This window comes from Buteo buteo, chromosome 22 (genome assembly GCF_964188355.1).
Source record: "Buteo buteo chromosome 22, bButBut1.hap1.1, whole genome shotgun sequence".
Taxonomy (NCBI): domain Eukaryota; kingdom Metazoa; phylum Chordata; class Aves; order Accipitriformes; family Accipitridae; genus Buteo; species Buteo buteo.
The window spans coordinates 7,616,280-7,633,179 of NC_134192.1; the positions used below are offsets into that span (position 1 = coordinate 7,616,280).

General features: G+C 46.6%; 2 protein-coding genes across 2 annotated transcripts; one reads left to right on the forward strand and one right to left on the reverse strand.

The window, feature by feature from the left end:
- Nucleotides 1–2,440: 2,440 nt before the first annotated feature.
- On the reverse strand, nt 2,441–11,567 carry UBE2A (ubiquitin conjugating enzyme E2 A). The gene is made up of 6 exons (XM_075054389.1): nt 11,374–11,567; nt 11,010–11,090; nt 10,841–10,866; nt 5,437–5,526; nt 4,320–4,408; nt 2,441–3,892 (listed from the first exon to the last, which is right to left on the reverse strand). Exons 1-6 carry the CDS (start codon nt 11,415–11,417, stop codon nt 3,764–3,766), a joined length of 459 nt encoding a protein of 152 aa, XP_074910490.1. The 5' UTR covers nt 11,418–11,567; the 3' UTR covers nt 2,441–3,763.
- A 1,248-nt stretch (nt 11,568–12,815) lies between these two features.
- STEEP1 (STING1 ER exit protein 1) lies at nt 12,816–15,818 on the forward strand. The gene is made up of 7 exons (XM_075054063.1): nt 12,816–13,010; nt 13,131–13,248; nt 13,432–13,473; nt 13,586–13,724; nt 14,253–14,342; nt 14,487–14,579; nt 15,345–15,818. The coding sequence occupies exons 1-7, from the start codon at nt 12,887–12,889 to the stop codon at nt 15,405–15,407; spliced, it is 669 nt and encodes a 222-aa protein (XP_074910164.1). The 5' UTR covers nt 12,816–12,886; the 3' UTR covers nt 15,408–15,818.
- The last annotated feature ends 1,082 nt before the right edge of the window (nt 15,819–16,900 follow it).

Below are 16,900 nucleotides of genomic sequence, written 5' to 3' on the forward strand. Positions count from 1 at the left end.
CTCTGCTCCATTACTGTACCTGTGCTTGTGTACGTCGAGGGCGATTCGCAAGTAAACTTCCTGGTGTTGCTCCGATGCGTGATGCAAGTGCGACGTCTCTCCAGGACTGGCACGCGCTGCCGGGAGGCCGGAGCGCTTCTCACCGGGGAAGCAGAGTCCGACCTCCGCCCTGTTCCGCCGGCAGTACTGCAGGACACAGTGCTTTGTGAGCCTTGGAGGAACGCTCGCTTCGTGCTTGGAAAACATAGAGGTTTGGAACTGACCTCGGAAGAGCCAAGAGTGAGATGTGCCTAGAGGCGCTGGGTTTTTCTGTCACCAGTAGGGTGATGACTCTAGCACAAAGCTGGTCCTAATGAAGTATTTCTTTTTTTTGTCTGTTCTGTTGCCTTGTGTCTTGGTTATCGCTTTTGGTTTTCTGCTGCCTGTATTTGCCTCTCCATCTTTTTATGTCATCCTCTAGCTTTTTTCCCACCTCCTGCTCTCTTTCTAAATGCTCTCAGCACTGAGGAGGGGGTGACTGACCTCTACTGATGAAGCAGAATATCCTGGTGATGTGCAGTCAGAGGCATTTCCATCCCCACAGTGTGAAAAGGAAGAGGCTGCCCTGGCAGGTAAGACTTGCTCAGGAAGAAGAGAAGGAGCATTCCCTCCTCTCTTTGCCTGGCTGGCTGCAGCACAGCTTCTGCTTAGCCTGGCCTTCCAAAATAAAAACGTGCTGCTGCTGTCTCTGTAGAAAAATAATATCTGGCAGTTAATTCTGGAAGTATGTTGGTTTTATTGTTTGGGTTTTTTTGTGTGCACTGTTCCCTCTCTCAACTTCTGCATGCTGGGCTCTAGCAGATGGTGATGTAGGTGTGGAAGAAGCCTGGTCCTTTCTAGGCAGATATTCCTGCAAGAAGGAGTGCAGCTGCCCCCTCCCTAACTTGGATATGCAGCAAGTCTTCAAAGTGTGGTGGTGCTGAGAAAAGCAGCAAGAGCACCACTGCAGTATTTGGGATGAAAAAAATGCCTCTTTTGGTGGCAGGGGGGTGGCTGGCTAAACATAATGGTGTCTCAACAGGGTTAGGTGTCTGGCTTGAGCCTGTGCAGGGCGTTGCTTTTCCTCTCCAGGGTGCCTGTTTTTGCCAAGGGCAGTACCTCTGTGCAGGACCTGTCTGTTGCCTTCCTGTTTGGTGAGTGGCTGTAGGGTTGGATGACTGGGTGTTACCTGTTTGAGCTAAAGAATTGCCAGCCTCGCCATCTCTGCTGTGGTTATGTAGCCGTAAGCTTTCTAGAGAGCCAGTACGTGGTTTAAAATTACGTTTGTGGATGAAGGCCTTACTTAAGAGGGGTAAAAGGTGAGGTGGGGTTTTTGCAGATCGGTGCTGCTTGTTTCTGGCTGCCTTAAGAGCCCACTCCATCCTTTTTAGTGACTAGCAGGACAAATACAAAAAGGGAGGGACTGAGGAGAGGTTCAGTGACGTTAGAGTGACTTGGAGCACTCAGAAAGGGTTCTGCTCGCAATAGCTTGGCTGGTACAGGGGCGATGGTTGAGATGATACTCTTGGTTGGCTTCAGTCATCCCTATCAATGCAGGTGGTGGGGCTGGGTTTTGCTTATTTGCACTGGTCTATAACAGTAGGCACAGCTAAGGTGCTCATTGCTTGACTGGCTCTGACTTGGGGAAGTCTTGCCCAGGGAATGCTTAAGAAACAAAAAGACCATTACTTGAGGCAGACTCACTCTGTCCCGCTTTCTCCACGCACACCCAAGAGATTGCCACATCTGGCCGTTATCAGGGTCCAGTTAAGACACTCTGTCCTTTAAGAAAATGAGCAAGTATACCTTAGGTAGGACTTCAGGGGTAAAAGGCTGCTCCATGTAAGATGAAAGGCCCGATCAGGGGTATGAGCTGTTACTGCAGCAGGTATAAATCCCTATTTAATTTTTTTGAAAGAGCCTGGCAGCTTCTATCTTAATTGCTAAGCAGCAGTACCAGCTTTTGTTATGTGTCAGTCATTTTAAATCCTGTTCTCCTCCTTATAAGACAGGAGAAAAAATAAACATCATTCCTCTATCAATTCATTACTGCACCTGTTAAGTTGCTGTAACTAACACGTTATCGCAGGCTCCATTTTTGTCAATGGTTCACTCGTAGGCATGACGTGGCCCTGAGCTTCCTGCAAGTGCTTTTTTGCCAAGACTTGTGTCTGTTTCTCCACTTCTTTGCTAGTTAGTTGATCCTGGCCTGTCTTTCTTCCTTTGCCACCTCCTTCTGGCTGGAAGGGCCGAGTCTATTCTCCCTGCACTACCCCTGGCAGAGCTTCTGCCCAAGCACAACAACTCCTGCCCAGAAGGTTAGGAAGTATTTCACCATCCTGCTGCAAAGAGTCTACCTGGAGCTTGGATCCCACAGCAGACTCCTACCCTCCCAGTTAAAATAACCACAGTTATACACCTCTTGCCTATTTATACAATAAGCACTAAGGTTACACTTTATTTACAACTTTTGAAAAATGTACAGTTTCTTACATGGGTTACTTGTGCAAAGTTAAACTTCTCAACTAACAGACCAATGTGCACACAAAAGACACTGGAACAGTGGACAACACAATTGTAGGTTTCATCCCACACTGCTGCTTAAGGTACTGTATCCAAATGTACAAACTTAGCCTTACAAAAAAAGTGAGTCTGGACTTACAAATGTTTTTTTCAGTTGAAAAAATACTTTCATAAAACTGAAGGGAAACTAACCCAAGCATGCAGCAGTAGCTCACACAAACCACACAGTCATCTACAAAGAGCAGAAACTGCAGAGACTCAAGTGCCTACCCCGTACTTTATTCAAACTTTCCACAAGGCTAAGTTGGATCCCAAAGAACTTATCTTTCTCAGCTAAAGATAAGGGGCAGGAAAAAGACGCTGAAGGAGAGTAATTCCACCACTGGAACACTTCAGGTTTTACCTCTTCCTTAATGTGGAAGGACTTTTGCTCAGAGTACCACAGCTCCACCTGGTTTTGTCCAGTAATGCCTTAGTGACAGGACTATAGAAACTTATTGAAGCAGTCTCTGTAGGCATGTCCTTTAAAATAAAATAATAAAAAAAAAGGGGGAGGGGTTGTTTCTCACCCTCAGCAAAGATCAAAATACCACAACTGTAGAGATTTATGTATATCTGTACATAAATCTTGCATGAGAAGTGCAGAAGTAACTAGCATTCCACAGTCTTACTAAATATTTGAATAGGAGTCAATTTAAGAGTTGGGTTTTTTTCCATGAGTAAGGAGTTGATAAACCAATACAAAAGGGAAACGAGAGGTTATTTCTTCACTCAGTACTTACAAATGCAGTGGGGTCTAAACCAATAGAGGTAAATGACCAGCCTGGACACATCAGCACTTTAGTTAATATCAGTTAAAAAATGTGTATGTATATAAACATCCCTTTTATCAAGCTACACATAAGCATCACTGTGTATAACACAATTACAATTAAAAGCTTAGTGTACACTACAGAAATGCACAATACTGCCCTAAGACTGGAGAGGGACCACAGAAAATGAATTCAGCATCAGTAACTCTTTTGCAAGTAACCCAAGTACAGAACACTTGACTTCAAAGTGGGTGCTTTCTGATGTCCAAGGAGAAGAAGCTTCAGCAAGGGAGGGTGGCAACAGCACAACAGCTATTCTGCTTTCAAAGTAAATGCTAGGAGGAAAAAGATGACTCGGACACTTTGTTTATTTTCCTCATCAACAGAGTGTTCATTTGCATCATCCTGGGTCAACAGTCACGCCAGCTCTGTTCTACTATTGCAGAAACCCGTTTTTCATATTCCCGCTTATTCTCTTGGTATAGCTGAGCTGCCTGGCTGTTTGCTGGACTGTTAGGATTTGGCTCATCCAATAGAGACTGCACGAAGAGAAAAAGATTCTTAGGCACTGGAAAGTATGCATAGTTTTCCAACATAATCCTTAAACTATCCCTCCTAGTGAGAGTGCAGAAGTTCATCTAGATACAGGTAAGGTACACTGCATTATTCCAGGTGTAAGTTACTGGAAGCTTTCTCTATCTTAGCAGTGCAGCTAAGTGACAGCCAGGCAGCAATACCCAAGCAGTGCAATGGCTGGATGGGTCCTTTCAGTGACCACCTGCTGTCACTGTGCGGTCAATTTCCATCTGGGAAGTATTCATACTTTAGCAAATATCAAGGTATAGCTGTTATACTGGCTATTGGGAGAAAAACAAAAGAAAACAAAAAACCCAAACATGTTTCCTGAGCTGTTTTTGTCAAAGCATCCTAATTTCATTCTGTTTTTTCATGCAAAGTTCTTTTTACCTGTATGGATGTTAAGATGGAGGAGACATCGTAAGTAGGACTCCAACGATTCTGAAGAATATCCAGACATATACTACCATCTGCATAGACTAGAAAAGGTTCAAGAAGAATGGCTTAAAACAGAAGTTGTAGAGCTACTCAGTTTTTTACTAGTATTGCGTGATTCTGGAAACCTACACACTGGCAAACGCTACCAAAATCAGTAGTGTCTGACAGACTTAAATCCAGCAAACAAGCCTGTAGCTATGAAGAGGTGAAGCGTGTCACCAACAGCTGCCTGAGGTGTTTAAACTCAACCCCTGCTTATTCTTCAACATAAGCTTCTCTGTGACATTGTAACTACCACTATGGAAAACCATGAATAGATTTTAAGGCAAAAAAAATCTAAACTACCCCCAAGCGAACCAAATGAAGAACACAACTAAAAAGCTTTTTACATATTAAGATTTTGCCAGAAAGTATCTACAACAGTGTCTAGTCACCCTTCTCAGGGCAGCTTTAGAAGAACCTTCCCTCAGTGCACTTTACCCACACATGTTTTCTTACTACATTTTAAAGTTTCCAGTATTTCTTCACAAAGCTTATTACTTGTTTGGAGGCAAGGAATACGTCTCCAACCTTTACTTGGAGGGGGGTTTAATTAAATGATCTTACTATCAATAGTTATAGTTGGAAACTAGCACTACATTTCAAGGTATATCATTCTTACAGTCATTTTTGGGAAGTAATAAAAGACAACCACGTTCAGCAGTGTCATTATGCTATGTATGTAATATGTATAGACCAAAGTGCAAGGCACTGCTATTTAAGTACAAAACATTCTTCTGTAAGGTTTAACAACAGGCAGTAGAGAGAGAAGAATGTCTCATCAATACTGTGCTGTAACACCTGAAAGGTAAGAGGCTCCTTTTATTGCCCCTTTCACTTCAAGCCTGAGCACTGCTCACATATTCATCCTTACCAACCCTACACAGAACCACAGTGGAATTTTGCTAGCTTATTAGATAGTGGAAACTTTTATAATAAATAGACCTTTTTTTACAGCACTGTAGCAAGCTATAAGAACACCACCACAACCAACCCAAACAAACAAAAAAACCATTGTCTAAGTACTTACCATTGGGATGAAACATTTTAGAGACAAATCGAACAGTAGGTGGCTTATTCGGATATTCTTCTGTGAATTCTATTGTGAGTTTGAAAGTTCCTGGAGTTGAAAGAGAGACAAGTAACCTTTATTCAGAATGAATTTACACAAGGGATGAGTAAGTAGCATCCCTCCACAAGCACAAACTGATACTATTGTGCTCATACATGCATGTTAGATACGGAATACGGATTGCTCAGTCCTACAATGATTCTTCTACTCTCTTTGGAGTTAATCATTAACTCTGAAGTCCTAGACAGTACTGGTACGAGGGTTTCTCCTATGACTTACTTACCTTTACTGCCAAAACCACCGCCCCAGTCAAAAGGTTTGTGTAAGGAAATAAATCTGCCCTTCCACAAAGCCTAATCCCAGGGCACTGCAAAAACAACACAAGCAGGTGTATAACCAGCTGTGTAACAGGCCATGATTTAGTAAGTCCTAGAGACTGGAACATGCTATCATGACAAGGACCTTCTTATTTATTTCCTGTTTAAATTTCAAGAAAATACATTTCTATCAGCAACTGTAAGGTAATCAGGTCTTATTGTAGAAAAGTAATATTGAAAGCAGCATCCAAATCAGACACTTTAAAATCAAAATCTGATCATTTACTTCACGCTAACTAGTCTGTCTTTGAGAAAGACTGATTAAGCAGAAACAGAAAACTGTAGTTAAGTCCCAATCCAATCATTTTGACAGCCTGCACCAACATAAGTTATTTTAGCCCCTCTCCTCAGGCTATGACAATCTGAGAATAAGAAGTCTGTCAACTAAACTGCATAAATATGGGTCCAAGGGACTAAGCACTGCTAGTGATTCAGATCAGTAACTAAGGAACTCTACATACTCCACTTTGAAACATGCAAGCTTCTCTTTACCGTGCTATCACCTCAGACCAACCAATCTGGGAGGTAGTTCATGAAGCTCCTGGGTATGCCCAGAGAGAAATATCTGAAGCACCTTCCTATAGAGCTTTCCTATAAAAGGAATGTACCTTACAGTAATAGCTGTAACAAGCTGGCAGGGCAGACATACTACCTTTTTTGAAAAGGCATTCTTACCTATCAGTGACAAGTTTCCCCCCTGCAACACTCAGTGCCCAAATTAAAACTCAGCGGCTGATATGAAGTTCATCCTTGCTTCCTACTGTGAGGGAGTTTTCCAGCACTACTATAATTAATGTAGTCCTTTGTTTGGCTGGCTAACATGTACCAACAGCTGGTGGCCAGAGAACAGATTTTTCTTTTTTTCAGATCAGCAAGGACCTGCAGTATTTCCCAGGGACTCCTTCCTTTATAAGGAAATAACTATAACATTGAGTTACAAGAAGTGAAGGTCATTGCTTTGACATTCCAGTTGCATACAGTACAGATGCTTCAGAGCTTTTCTGTACAGCAGTGGGAAGTCTCAACATCCTAAAAATAAGTTTTGCATGTTTGTTAATTATTAGCAGCCTAAGAACGTAAGAGCAGAGAGCCAACAGCATGCTATCTTACTGTAAAACAAAAGGAACAAGAGTAGTATAGTTAAGATTGTTCAAATTAGCCCAAGTCTGCAGTGGGGCTTCAGAGCTTTACTCCAGCTAATCCAGAGGCACAGAGCCAGATCTGAGATCAGTTTGAAAGCCAGCACTGGAAAGTTAGTAACAACTTCTACCAGCTGTGAACATCAGCTCAGGACTACCCTTCCTTCCCTACACAGTGACGATCCCAAGCAATATTGGCCCTTTAGAATTGAACACTTAAGAGATTTGATTCTAAATCGTAAAGATTCCCAGCTCTCCCTGCCCCAATTCTGGTTCTCAGTAGCCTCCTTATGAAGTAGGAAAGCAGGCGCTTTGTGCTGTGGAAGAGTGACTAAGCAAGCAGTAGGCTGAAAACTGAGCACAAACCATCAAATAGCAGAGTTCAAGAAGCATACTTGAGAAAATGAATGCTATTCTAGAACACTGACTGAAGTGGGAGCAGAGGGGACAGATACGATAGCCAAAAAGCGGTAACAAGGGTAGTTTGTTCCTAGAATCCACTTAAAACTACTGAAAGAAAGGGAAGCTATCTGTCCCACGAGGGACAGGACAGCATTACTTTTAACACAAATCTGAGCGAGTGGTTAGACAGCTTCCAACTGGAGCATCTACCTACTCAGATTTCCAAGTCAAGACCCAGAGTGGCAATGGCTCTTTGAAAGAGCTCCACAGTACACAGCACTTCATTGCTGAGCTTTATGAAAGGACAAATCCAGAGATTCAATGAACCAAAGTTCAAGGGTCACTCACACTTAAAAGTCCACACGAGTGAAACAGGTATCACGACACACACTGCCTTCAGCATCCAGTCTCTTCTGTCACTAATTTTAAAGCTTTCAACTGGTACTCCTTGCAACTTACCCTAGACAGCCAATTTTAAAACAGAAATTACCATATTCATTGCCATTATTGATATTAAGATCATCACTGATCTTAGTAGAACATTCACTTTTCTCTCTTGTACTTACTTACCTTGTTTGATCTGTTTTCTCCTACCTCAGGACGTGAGACTCTCACGTGGCTAACAGGGAGGCTTCTCCACGACCTGTATGCTGGCCTGAGTAACCCCCGCCAGAGCAGCACCCACGTTCCTGCCAGGCCCTTCTCGCAGCAAGGAAGGAGAGCAGCCCCCTCCGTTCCACTGTCCATAAAGCATGGACGATTTCTTCCTCTCCCACGTGAGAGTACAGAATCCATATTCCATAAGCAACAAACCAACCATACAGAAGGTAAATGCCTTGCTTTCTCAGTTCAAGCTTCCTCCACCATCACAGAAAGGCAGGATACTACAATAGCTGTGTAACTTAACTCTGTCCAAGCCAGGAATCCTGTACTAACCGCAGTATCATCCAGTTTCAGAGAAACAGGTCTGAAGGACTAGGAGAGCCTGGGTTTCCATCACTGTGACAGCACTACCACTTTAGATGCCACACACATATAGATTCATAGAAATATAGTGAAGGGCAGGATAAATATCCCCGGGGTCCTACTGCAGACACCTGCAATCGAATCCTCTTAAACCAGAAGATGGAAGTTATGCTGCTGATCTAAATTAGTAGTTGCTCCTAGGCCGAGTCAGCCTGTGTGCCGAGTTGTGAAAACACCCTCTAAAGTCTGGGGGTGGAGGGGAGGGAGCGTTGTTAGCTGCATTATGCTGCACAGCAAGTAAACAAACATGTTTGAACTTAAGGTTTTCAGTTCAGTCAAAGCTAAGAAACCTCAGAAGCTGCGACTGGAGAAGGGCCTCACCCGAATGAGGATGAAGAACAGTAATTCTCACAAAATTATTGAAATTATTACACATCTAGTTCAACAACAACCACAAAAAAATTCACAGGCTACTTTCACAAGAACCAAGGTATGTGAAGTCTTACAGTATCACCAGGAAGTGACAGAGCCTAAAAACAAAAGTACAAAGCAACTTCTGCCTTGCAAAGGCTTCCTGAAAAGGATTACAGAGCTCCAGCATACCTCTGACTCATAAGGGCCTGCACAGTTACAAAGCAAGCCCAAACTAATAGCTCAATACTGTTAAATAAGAATTCCCTTAATTTCACCTACATTAAGCTAAACTGCATCTGAACTATGCTACTCTACTCACTTAAAGGAAAAGCACAGCCGAGGCACCAATACACCCATATCTCTGGGCTCCACTTAGTATTCTGTTATCTAGCACAATGCAAGATATGTCCCAGAGAAAAGGAGATAAGCATATCCTGCAACACAAGATATATCTTTTCCTGAGCGCATACTGTGAAAACGCACACTTTGCTACGAAAAGAGCAATCCATCACACACTGAGATTATATTATTAAATCAACCAAAGCAGCAGGACAGCAGTAGCAGACTCAAGCATCTGTTTGAACTTCAAACTGCTGTGAGTGCAACATGTCCTAAGTATACGAGATAAAGACACAGTGCTGCCACAGTGGAAAGCACAGAGGAAATCAGGATGTCGGGGCTCTCAAAAGCAGTCTCCAACCTTCTGCAACTAAATGAAAATGTATGAAAAAAAGCCCTTATAGCATTTGTTAACCCCTCACTGAGCTGGAAGAGCATGAACGTGGAAACAATCTCCATTTTAGCACACTGCAAGGAGATGGCTTTCTCCTCCAAACAGTGAATCACTCTATTAGGGGCAGTGCTTAGGCAGAAGCTAAGCACCTCTAGCAACCCTCACAAAAGTTTAAGGGAGCCCTTAGACTTTACAAGATGAGATAACAGAATACATTTAGTGTATCTGTTCTATTATGCGATGTTATGGAATACTCATGTTCTAAACATTATTAACTAATCTAATACGTTAAAAGAAGTAACTGGAGTCTCTGGAGTTTTCTTCGGCCTGAAATACTTAAAATCCTCAAAATCTTCACAAAAAAAAATAATCTGCAATTTATAGGCATGCCCACAGGTGCTACCTCCGAGGATAAACAGAGACAAAGGAGTTAGCCAAGAACAACATTAAGAGTTAAGGAATTTTTCCTATGCTTTTGTCATGAGTCATGGAGATCTAGGATTAATTATAGCCTGCACTGAAAGTATCTTAAAAAAATGCATCACTGATTTCAGTTAGACAGTATTTCATGTCTAACAAGTTTTCACAAAGATGCTGAAGTATTCATACAGCATCAGTAAAGCTATAAAACACAGTAAGGCCAGACAGAAACTACTAGGACACAGGTATGTTACAACGACCTATTTAGTCAGCTTTTGAAGTTAGAAAGTCCTTTCAATCTTTAACCCTGAATGATACCGACTGTAGCAGAATGAAGTAGATGCCAAGAAAAAAAAAAAACAACTCAAAAAATCTGTTCTGAACTTCCTCAGACTTTCAGCCCATTTCCTACTTCAGCTGACTCACGTCAGGACTTACTCGCACAGCACTTCCAGCATCAGAAAAAACAGAACTCGAACCAAACAACGATGGTCCTATACCAGGTTTTTGACAGTTCTCCAAATACAAGTGTCCCTAAAACCATGATCCAGGGTTCAACAGAAAAGCTTGGAGATCCTTAAAATGGTACATTAAATTAGGCTCAGGATAGTCAGATCTAGCTATTGCAAGCAAGCCCCTCCAAGCCAATTTGTACGTTTCTGTAAATCAACATAGCAATATAAACCCACAAGCCCTTCCTGGAGTAGGATAAAAAAAAAATAATAAAAAAATTTACATAAGTCCAGCATACGAGTGCGTGGTCAGGTGAATATACACCCGTGCCCCTTCTCCATCCCCAGGCCCACACCTGTTGCAAAGCCCACGGCAGGGACACACCAAGGCCGTGGCAAGCTGCAGCAGTTTACCCCGAGAAAGCCAAACACCGGGCCCGTACGTAGCCCCGCACTTACCGTCCTCGAAAGGGGTCCCCTCGGGCCTAGAGGAGGGAAGAAGCAGAGCACAGCGTTACCCCGCGGGCAGCCCGGCTCTCACACCCCCCCACCCGCCCCGGGAGGCAGAACGGCAGCGGCGGACCCCCTCCGCCTGCCGCCCCCGGCCCCCCGCCACCGCCCGACTCACCCGAAGATGACGGCGTTCCACACCATGATGTTGTTCTCGGAGGGGGCCCCGCTCACCCCGGCCGGGGGATCCTCCTGCAGCCTGCGGGGCACAGGGAGGGCTGAGGCGCCGGCCCCGCCGCCGCCCCCCGCGCGGCCGGCGGCCGCCCCTGCGCAAACAGCGTAACCCAGGCAGGTAGCTACCCGCCCCTGCGCAAACAGCGTAACCCGCAGGCGGACGCCGTCGACCGGCGCTACGCAATCAGCGGAGCGCGCCCTACCCCGCCGCCATGTTGTGCTGCCCCCCTCCTCCCCCGGTAGCAGCCGGGCCCGTCGCCCTCCTCCCGCCCGCCCTCCCCTTTCCCCTCAGCCGGCGGCCTCGGTACCTCTTGAAGTCCCGCATGAGGCGCCTACGGGCCGGAGTGGACATGGCGGGCTCAGGGTTATAGATCACTCATACACTATCAGAGGGAGCACGGGGCGCCCAGAGACGGCGGCGGCAGCGAGCTCCGACTGAGGCAACGGCAGCGCTGACGAACAGGAGCGATCGCGGCCTCTACCACTCAGGCTGGCGCGGGGGGGGGGGGAACGGGGGGGGGGGGCCTGGACTCCACCGACTCCTGCGCCGGCTGCCGGGCGATCCCGGGACGTACCAACGGAGCGGGGAGAGGGGGCGGAGCCGGATGTCGCTGAGCCCCCGGAGCAGCCTCTACCACCGCGACGCGGGGGCGAGGAGGCGGTGCCTAAGGCGGGGGGGGCTGTACCAACGGCCGTGGCGGGGGGGGGGTAGTGGAACGTGGCCTGTGACGTCACGGAGGGAGGGCAGAAACCCAAAACATCGCTCAGTAGCAGGGACTGCGAAGAAAATTAATTCTGCCCCAGCCAAGACCAGCACAACCCGCTACGCTGCACTTTCTGCCTCCACAGAGAGCTTTTTTCCGAGGGGAAATAACCTCTTTTCTACCTTTTTTTTTAATAGCCGTTGGGAGTAAAGAATTTCTCTCAGCTGTTGCCTAGGGCAGACGGGATAGGCCCTGCTTTTCGACCTCATCCTCGCTTGTAACCTCATGTAATACAGCCGTGCACGCAGGAGGCTTCAGCAAAAGACACAGGGAGGAAGACCCACCGCCTTTCGCAGAAGCTGAAAGAAAATAATAAAAACACCGCTTTTCGTGGCCGCACTGAAAAGCTCCTGCCCTTGACCCTTCCCGCTCTTGCCTGCGCAATAAGGAACAGATGAGCTCATGGCGCTTCTCAGGAAGAGATTTTGTTCTGCGCCTTGCCTTTCGGTTTGCCAGAGGTGCCCGTTTGTTGGCAAGACAGACAGACGTGCCCATTACCCAGGCAAGACAGATGTGCCTGTTGCCCAGACAAGACAGAAAGATGTGTCCATTGCCCAGGCAAGACAGACAAATGTGCCCCTTGCCCAGACAAGACAGACAGACAGACATTCCCATCACCCAGCCGGTGGCGGAGGCGCGGGCAGAGCCCGAAACGGGGTGCAAAGGGAAACGCTGTAACCGGCTCCCCGCTCCCCACGGTTCGGAGCACCTCCCTGCCGAGTTCAGCCTCGCTTCTTCGTTAAGAGGAACGACGCCGAGGCCTGACTTTTGCCGCTGTCATTTGCGTTTAACGCGCAACCACGCCGTGCCATCCCGCGCTGGGAAGTGGGGCGCCTGTACCCCCTCCGCTGCCCACCAACACCCCCCTCGCTTCCCCTTTGACAACGTCCAAAAAAAAACCCCAAACCAACCCAAAAACACCCCAGCGGGGGGCATAGCTCCTTCAAAAACCTCCGCGGGCGGAGCCGAGCTGCTGCGGGGGCCGGGCCTGAGGAGAGGCCGGGCCTGAGGAGAGGGAGGCCGGGCCTGAGGGGAGGCCGGTCCCGCCGCCGCCGCCATGCCGAAGGTGGTGTCCCGCTCCGTCGTCTGCTCCGACACCCGGGACCGTGAGGAGTACGACGACGGAGAGAAGCCGCTTCACGTTTACTACTGCCTGTGCGGGCAGATGGTGCTGGTGCTGGGTGAGCCGCCGTGAAGGGAGTTGTTTGGGGGGGGGGGGGGGGGATACAGGCCGCCGGCCCGGCGGGTGTGGGTGCCGGTCCCGGTCCCGCCGCCAGCCCGTGGCCGCCGCTGTCCCGCAGACTGTCAGCTGGAGAAGCTGCCGATGAGGCCGCGGGACCGCGCTCGGGTGATGGACGCTGCTAAGCACGCCCACAAGTTCTGCAACGCCGAGGAGGAGGAGAGCGTCTTCTTGCGCAGGTGGGCCGAGGAGAGGGTCTCAGGCCTCCACCGACCCCCCCCCCCCCGGTCCCTCTGAGACCCCCTCCGCGGCCTCGGGGAAGAGGTTACCCTGGTCTAGCCTTGCCTCCTCACCCGGCTGGGGCCCATCAACCAGCCACCAGCGCCTTCGCGCTCCCCTCAAGCTCTTCCTCTCTCCCCCAGGCCCGAAGGCATAGAGCGGCAGTTCAGGAAGAAGTGTGGCAAGTGAGTGACCGCCGTGGCTCCCGAGTGACTTCTAGAATCCGTTCGCGAGGTAACCATAGGGATGTAGAGCCTGGGTTCCCCCCCCCCAGTTACAGTGTGTTTCTGTTTCCAGGTGTGGACTGCTGCTCTTTTATCAACACCAACAGAAAAATGCTCCCGTGACGTTTATTGTTGATGGCGCTGTGGTCAAATTTGGCCAGGGTTTTGGGAAAACAAACATATATACTCAGAAACAAGAACCTCCCAAAAAGGTAATCGGCTTCAGAGAAGTAAAAAGGCTGTCTTTGCTTTTCAGAAGGGTATGGTGAGTAAAATCCCTTAATGGCAGGGGCAGAGCAGAGAAAAAAAAAAAAAAAGAAAAAAGGACCTCTAAACAATTACTCAGTTTGGTGTCTTCTCCCCATCTGCCTTCAGTTTTCCTTTACAGAGCACTTTGGAGTCCTAGCACTAAGGGAAAGCAAAATAAATTTGAAAATCTAGACTGTGCCTGATGCTTAGGCTTAGTTACCAGAAAGTTTCCATTTGCAACTAGGTCACGTTGGTAGTCTGCACAGTGATTCTCAAAATCTGGCTCATCTGTTGTATATCAGTGAGTTTGCTTCTGATTAATGACAGCTCTAAGCCCAGAAATCACTGGGGATAATTCTCCTTTGCCACCCACAGAGTTCAGGTAATCTTAATGACTTGCAAGAGATGACTTAAAAGCTTTGGAGGGGGAAGTGATCCCTAGCGGCACAACTGTTGCCAAGGTTTAACAAAATACTCTGCTTCTTACCCAGGTGATGATGACCAAACGGACCAAAGACATGGGCAAGTTCAGTTCTGTCACAGTCTCCACAATTGATGAAGAGGAGGAGGAGATTGAAGCGGTGAGTTTTGTCTGCCCTTAGTGGCAGTCACACCTGAACTGGGCAGCTGTCTCAGACACTGATCAGAACCAGTGATCGTCTCACCGTTTGGATAAGGTGTTACTTTGGGGTTTGCTGTTGCAAATGACACTGTATGTGTTTCAGAGGGAGATTGCAGACTCCTATGCCCAGAATGCAAAAGTGATTGAGAAACAGCTGGAACGCAAAGGCATGAGCAAAAGAAGGCTACAGGAGTTGGTGAGTGTTTTCATCGGTGTTGAATGCAAATCCCTGAGATCTGTTGGCATTGTATGCAAAAACTGTCTTGCAGATCGGACTACAAGTACAGAGAGGTCCTGGTACAGTCATGGGGAACTTGTAGCTCTGTGAGGATGACTTTTTCCTTTACAGGTTTTATAGAGATGTTCTTCTAGTCCTCCTGAACTTAAAATCATATGCAATTACCTATAGAGCTAACTGAAGAGCAGCAGCAGAGCTTTTGCAGGGAGAATTTATGTGACCTGTTGGATGAGGAACGAGGGAAGGGGAAACCAGGCCATGGCTTTGCCAACCAGAGCACCCCTAATGCTGTGCTCTCAAGCCTGCTTGGCAGAGCAGGGCTTTGCCGTGAGGTGTCAGGGCAAGCTAAGGCCCATGTGGAGGACCTGCCAGCTCAGCTGCTAGCAGAAGAGTCACTTGAAGAATTAATGGCAAGAACATCACAGCTGATCTTACTTGCTGTGACAGGAGAGGAGTAGATGGGGGTAGGGGGAATGTGTAGCTTCCACCTGAGGATAGAAAGTATGAAATTGTCTCCTGTGCAGTTAGTCTTGGACCTTTTATGATTTTTAAAGGTGGTCCTTGTTTTGTACCTCAGGGAGGAGGGAGTCAGCAAAGAACTTGAGCTACTCTTGCTCCTGGTGTGAAAAGCTTGCAGTGGTCAGACAAGACCAAACCTTATTGGAGCACTGAAGGGAAATGTATCCAGACATTATTTCATTCTGTCTTAATTTTCTTAATCAGGCTGAGTTGGAAGCCAAGAAAGCCAAGATGAAAGGAACTCTGATTGATAACCAGTTCAAATGAAACGCTGCACATCTGCTGGGTATTCAGAGACAGGAGAAAGCTACCAGGAGCTATCACAGTTCTGTCAACAAAGCAGAAGTAACAGACAATGTTCAAGGGCAACGTGCTGCAACCAGCTTGGAGGATGAGTACCTCTCTGTCCTAACTGATGATCTGGTACCAATTGTAATTACTCCAGTGGTACTGGAGACTTTGCTGAAACTGCAGTTCTCTGTGGACCCAGTGTTACGAGCAAGCTGTTCCAGCCAGAATATTTACTTCTGGGAGAATCTTCGCTGGGTGCCTTCCTGAGTTCAGTGCACCTTTAGATACCTGTCTTTTTATTTTGGTAGTTTTCAAATGTGTAAGATTTCCATAAATGTATTAGAAGAGTAGGTCAACTGTACAACAAAGAAATCGTTATAAAAGTAAGCTCTGCCTGTTGTTCATTTTGTTATTTTAAATGTGTCCAAAACATGCACAGGCTTGGCTGCAGCTCTGAGTCTCAGCTCCTGTTGACCATCGGAAAGGCGCAGTTGTACAGAATTACACTGTCCCAACAGATACTGTCCGATACAAGAACATGAAATCCAACCCAGTTTTAAACTACTGAAAACAAAACCTGCCTGCGTGTTACGCCACTAACAAGTACAAATATATAGTTGGAAGCTACTGATACGATTGGTGATTATTTAATGTAGAATACAACTGCACATCTGAACTAACCTGTTCTGCAAAACATTGTCAGTATCTGGAGTTCTAAAATGTGAAGGAGAAGGAAAAATTGTTTTGAATGCACTGACCACTAAGGACTTGGATAAAGACAATATTGAGAATTTGTGTGTAAAGTACCTTGTTTGGGAAGTAATATTTTGTGTCTCTTATGTGACATAGTAATAGTGCTCTATGGCCCATGTCTTTGTTGCTCTACTTGGGACTAAATACCGTGTTACGGATTTCAACTAAAATACTTTTCCTAGGGTGTTCTTACTCTACCAAGTATCGTAAGATAACATGAGCAATGAAGAAGATGCTTCATCTCCCACGATTATCATGGAAGACTTTCTATAATCAATAAAGATTTTCTATCTGGCTTTGTAACCCTGGCTGGGAAAACTCAGGTCTGCTTAGCCTAAGGATGTATCCTTCCTTTCTTTGGGAAAATAAGGTGTAAGGGAGGGAGTGAACTCTGCCCCAGAGCTGGCAGACTGGGATGTGTCTCTCAGTCCTGTGACAATTTAAAGCCAGGCTGGGTAAGCAGTGCTCAGGTTAATTTACGCAGCACTGATCTTGTCCCCTGCTGATCATCTGCTAATCTGAGGCCTATTTCCAGAAGGCTACGCCCAGTGGCTCTTCACTTAAGCAATTATAAGGTGGTGTGTAATACTTGGGAAGGGCAGGAGGGATGAGTGGGTACAACTCCCTTACACAAACCCCTTTTCCAAGTGTGGTAGCACTGTGCAGCCAGGTGAGGGCCCCAGGGTGCCTCCGGAAGGGACCCAAGCTCCAAAGAA

What these genes read in the sequence shown, in the direction of transcription:
- UBE2A (XM_075054389.1), bottom strand. Translation starts at nt 11,417, where the DNA reads ATGTCCACTCCGGCCCGTAGGCGCCTCATGCGGGACTTCAAGAG. An exon ending in TAAAATGTTTCATCCCAATG is followed by an intron (nt 4,409 to 5,436) that starts GTAAGTACTTAG and finishes AACCTTTTCTAG; the next exon opens with TCTATGCAGATGGTAGTATA. An exon ending in CCATCTTAACATCCATACAG is followed by an intron (nt 3,893 to 4,319) that starts GTAAAAAGAACT and finishes CTCTTCGTGCAG; the next exon opens with TCTCTATTGGATGAGCCAAA.
- STEEP1 (XM_075054063.1), top strand. Translation starts at nt 12,887, where the DNA reads ATGCCGAAGGTGGTGTCCCGCTCCGTCGTCTGCTCCGACACCCGGGAC. An exon ending in GCAGATGGTGCTGGTGCTGG is followed by an intron (nt 13,011 to 13,130) that starts GTGAGCCGCCGT and finishes GCTGTCCCGCAG; the next exon opens with ACTGTCAGCTGGAGAAGCTG. An exon ending in AAAGAAGGCTACAGGAGTTG is followed by an intron (nt 14,580 to 15,344) that starts GTGAGTGTTTTC and finishes TTTCTTAATCAG; the next exon opens with GCTGAGTTGGAAGCCAAGAA.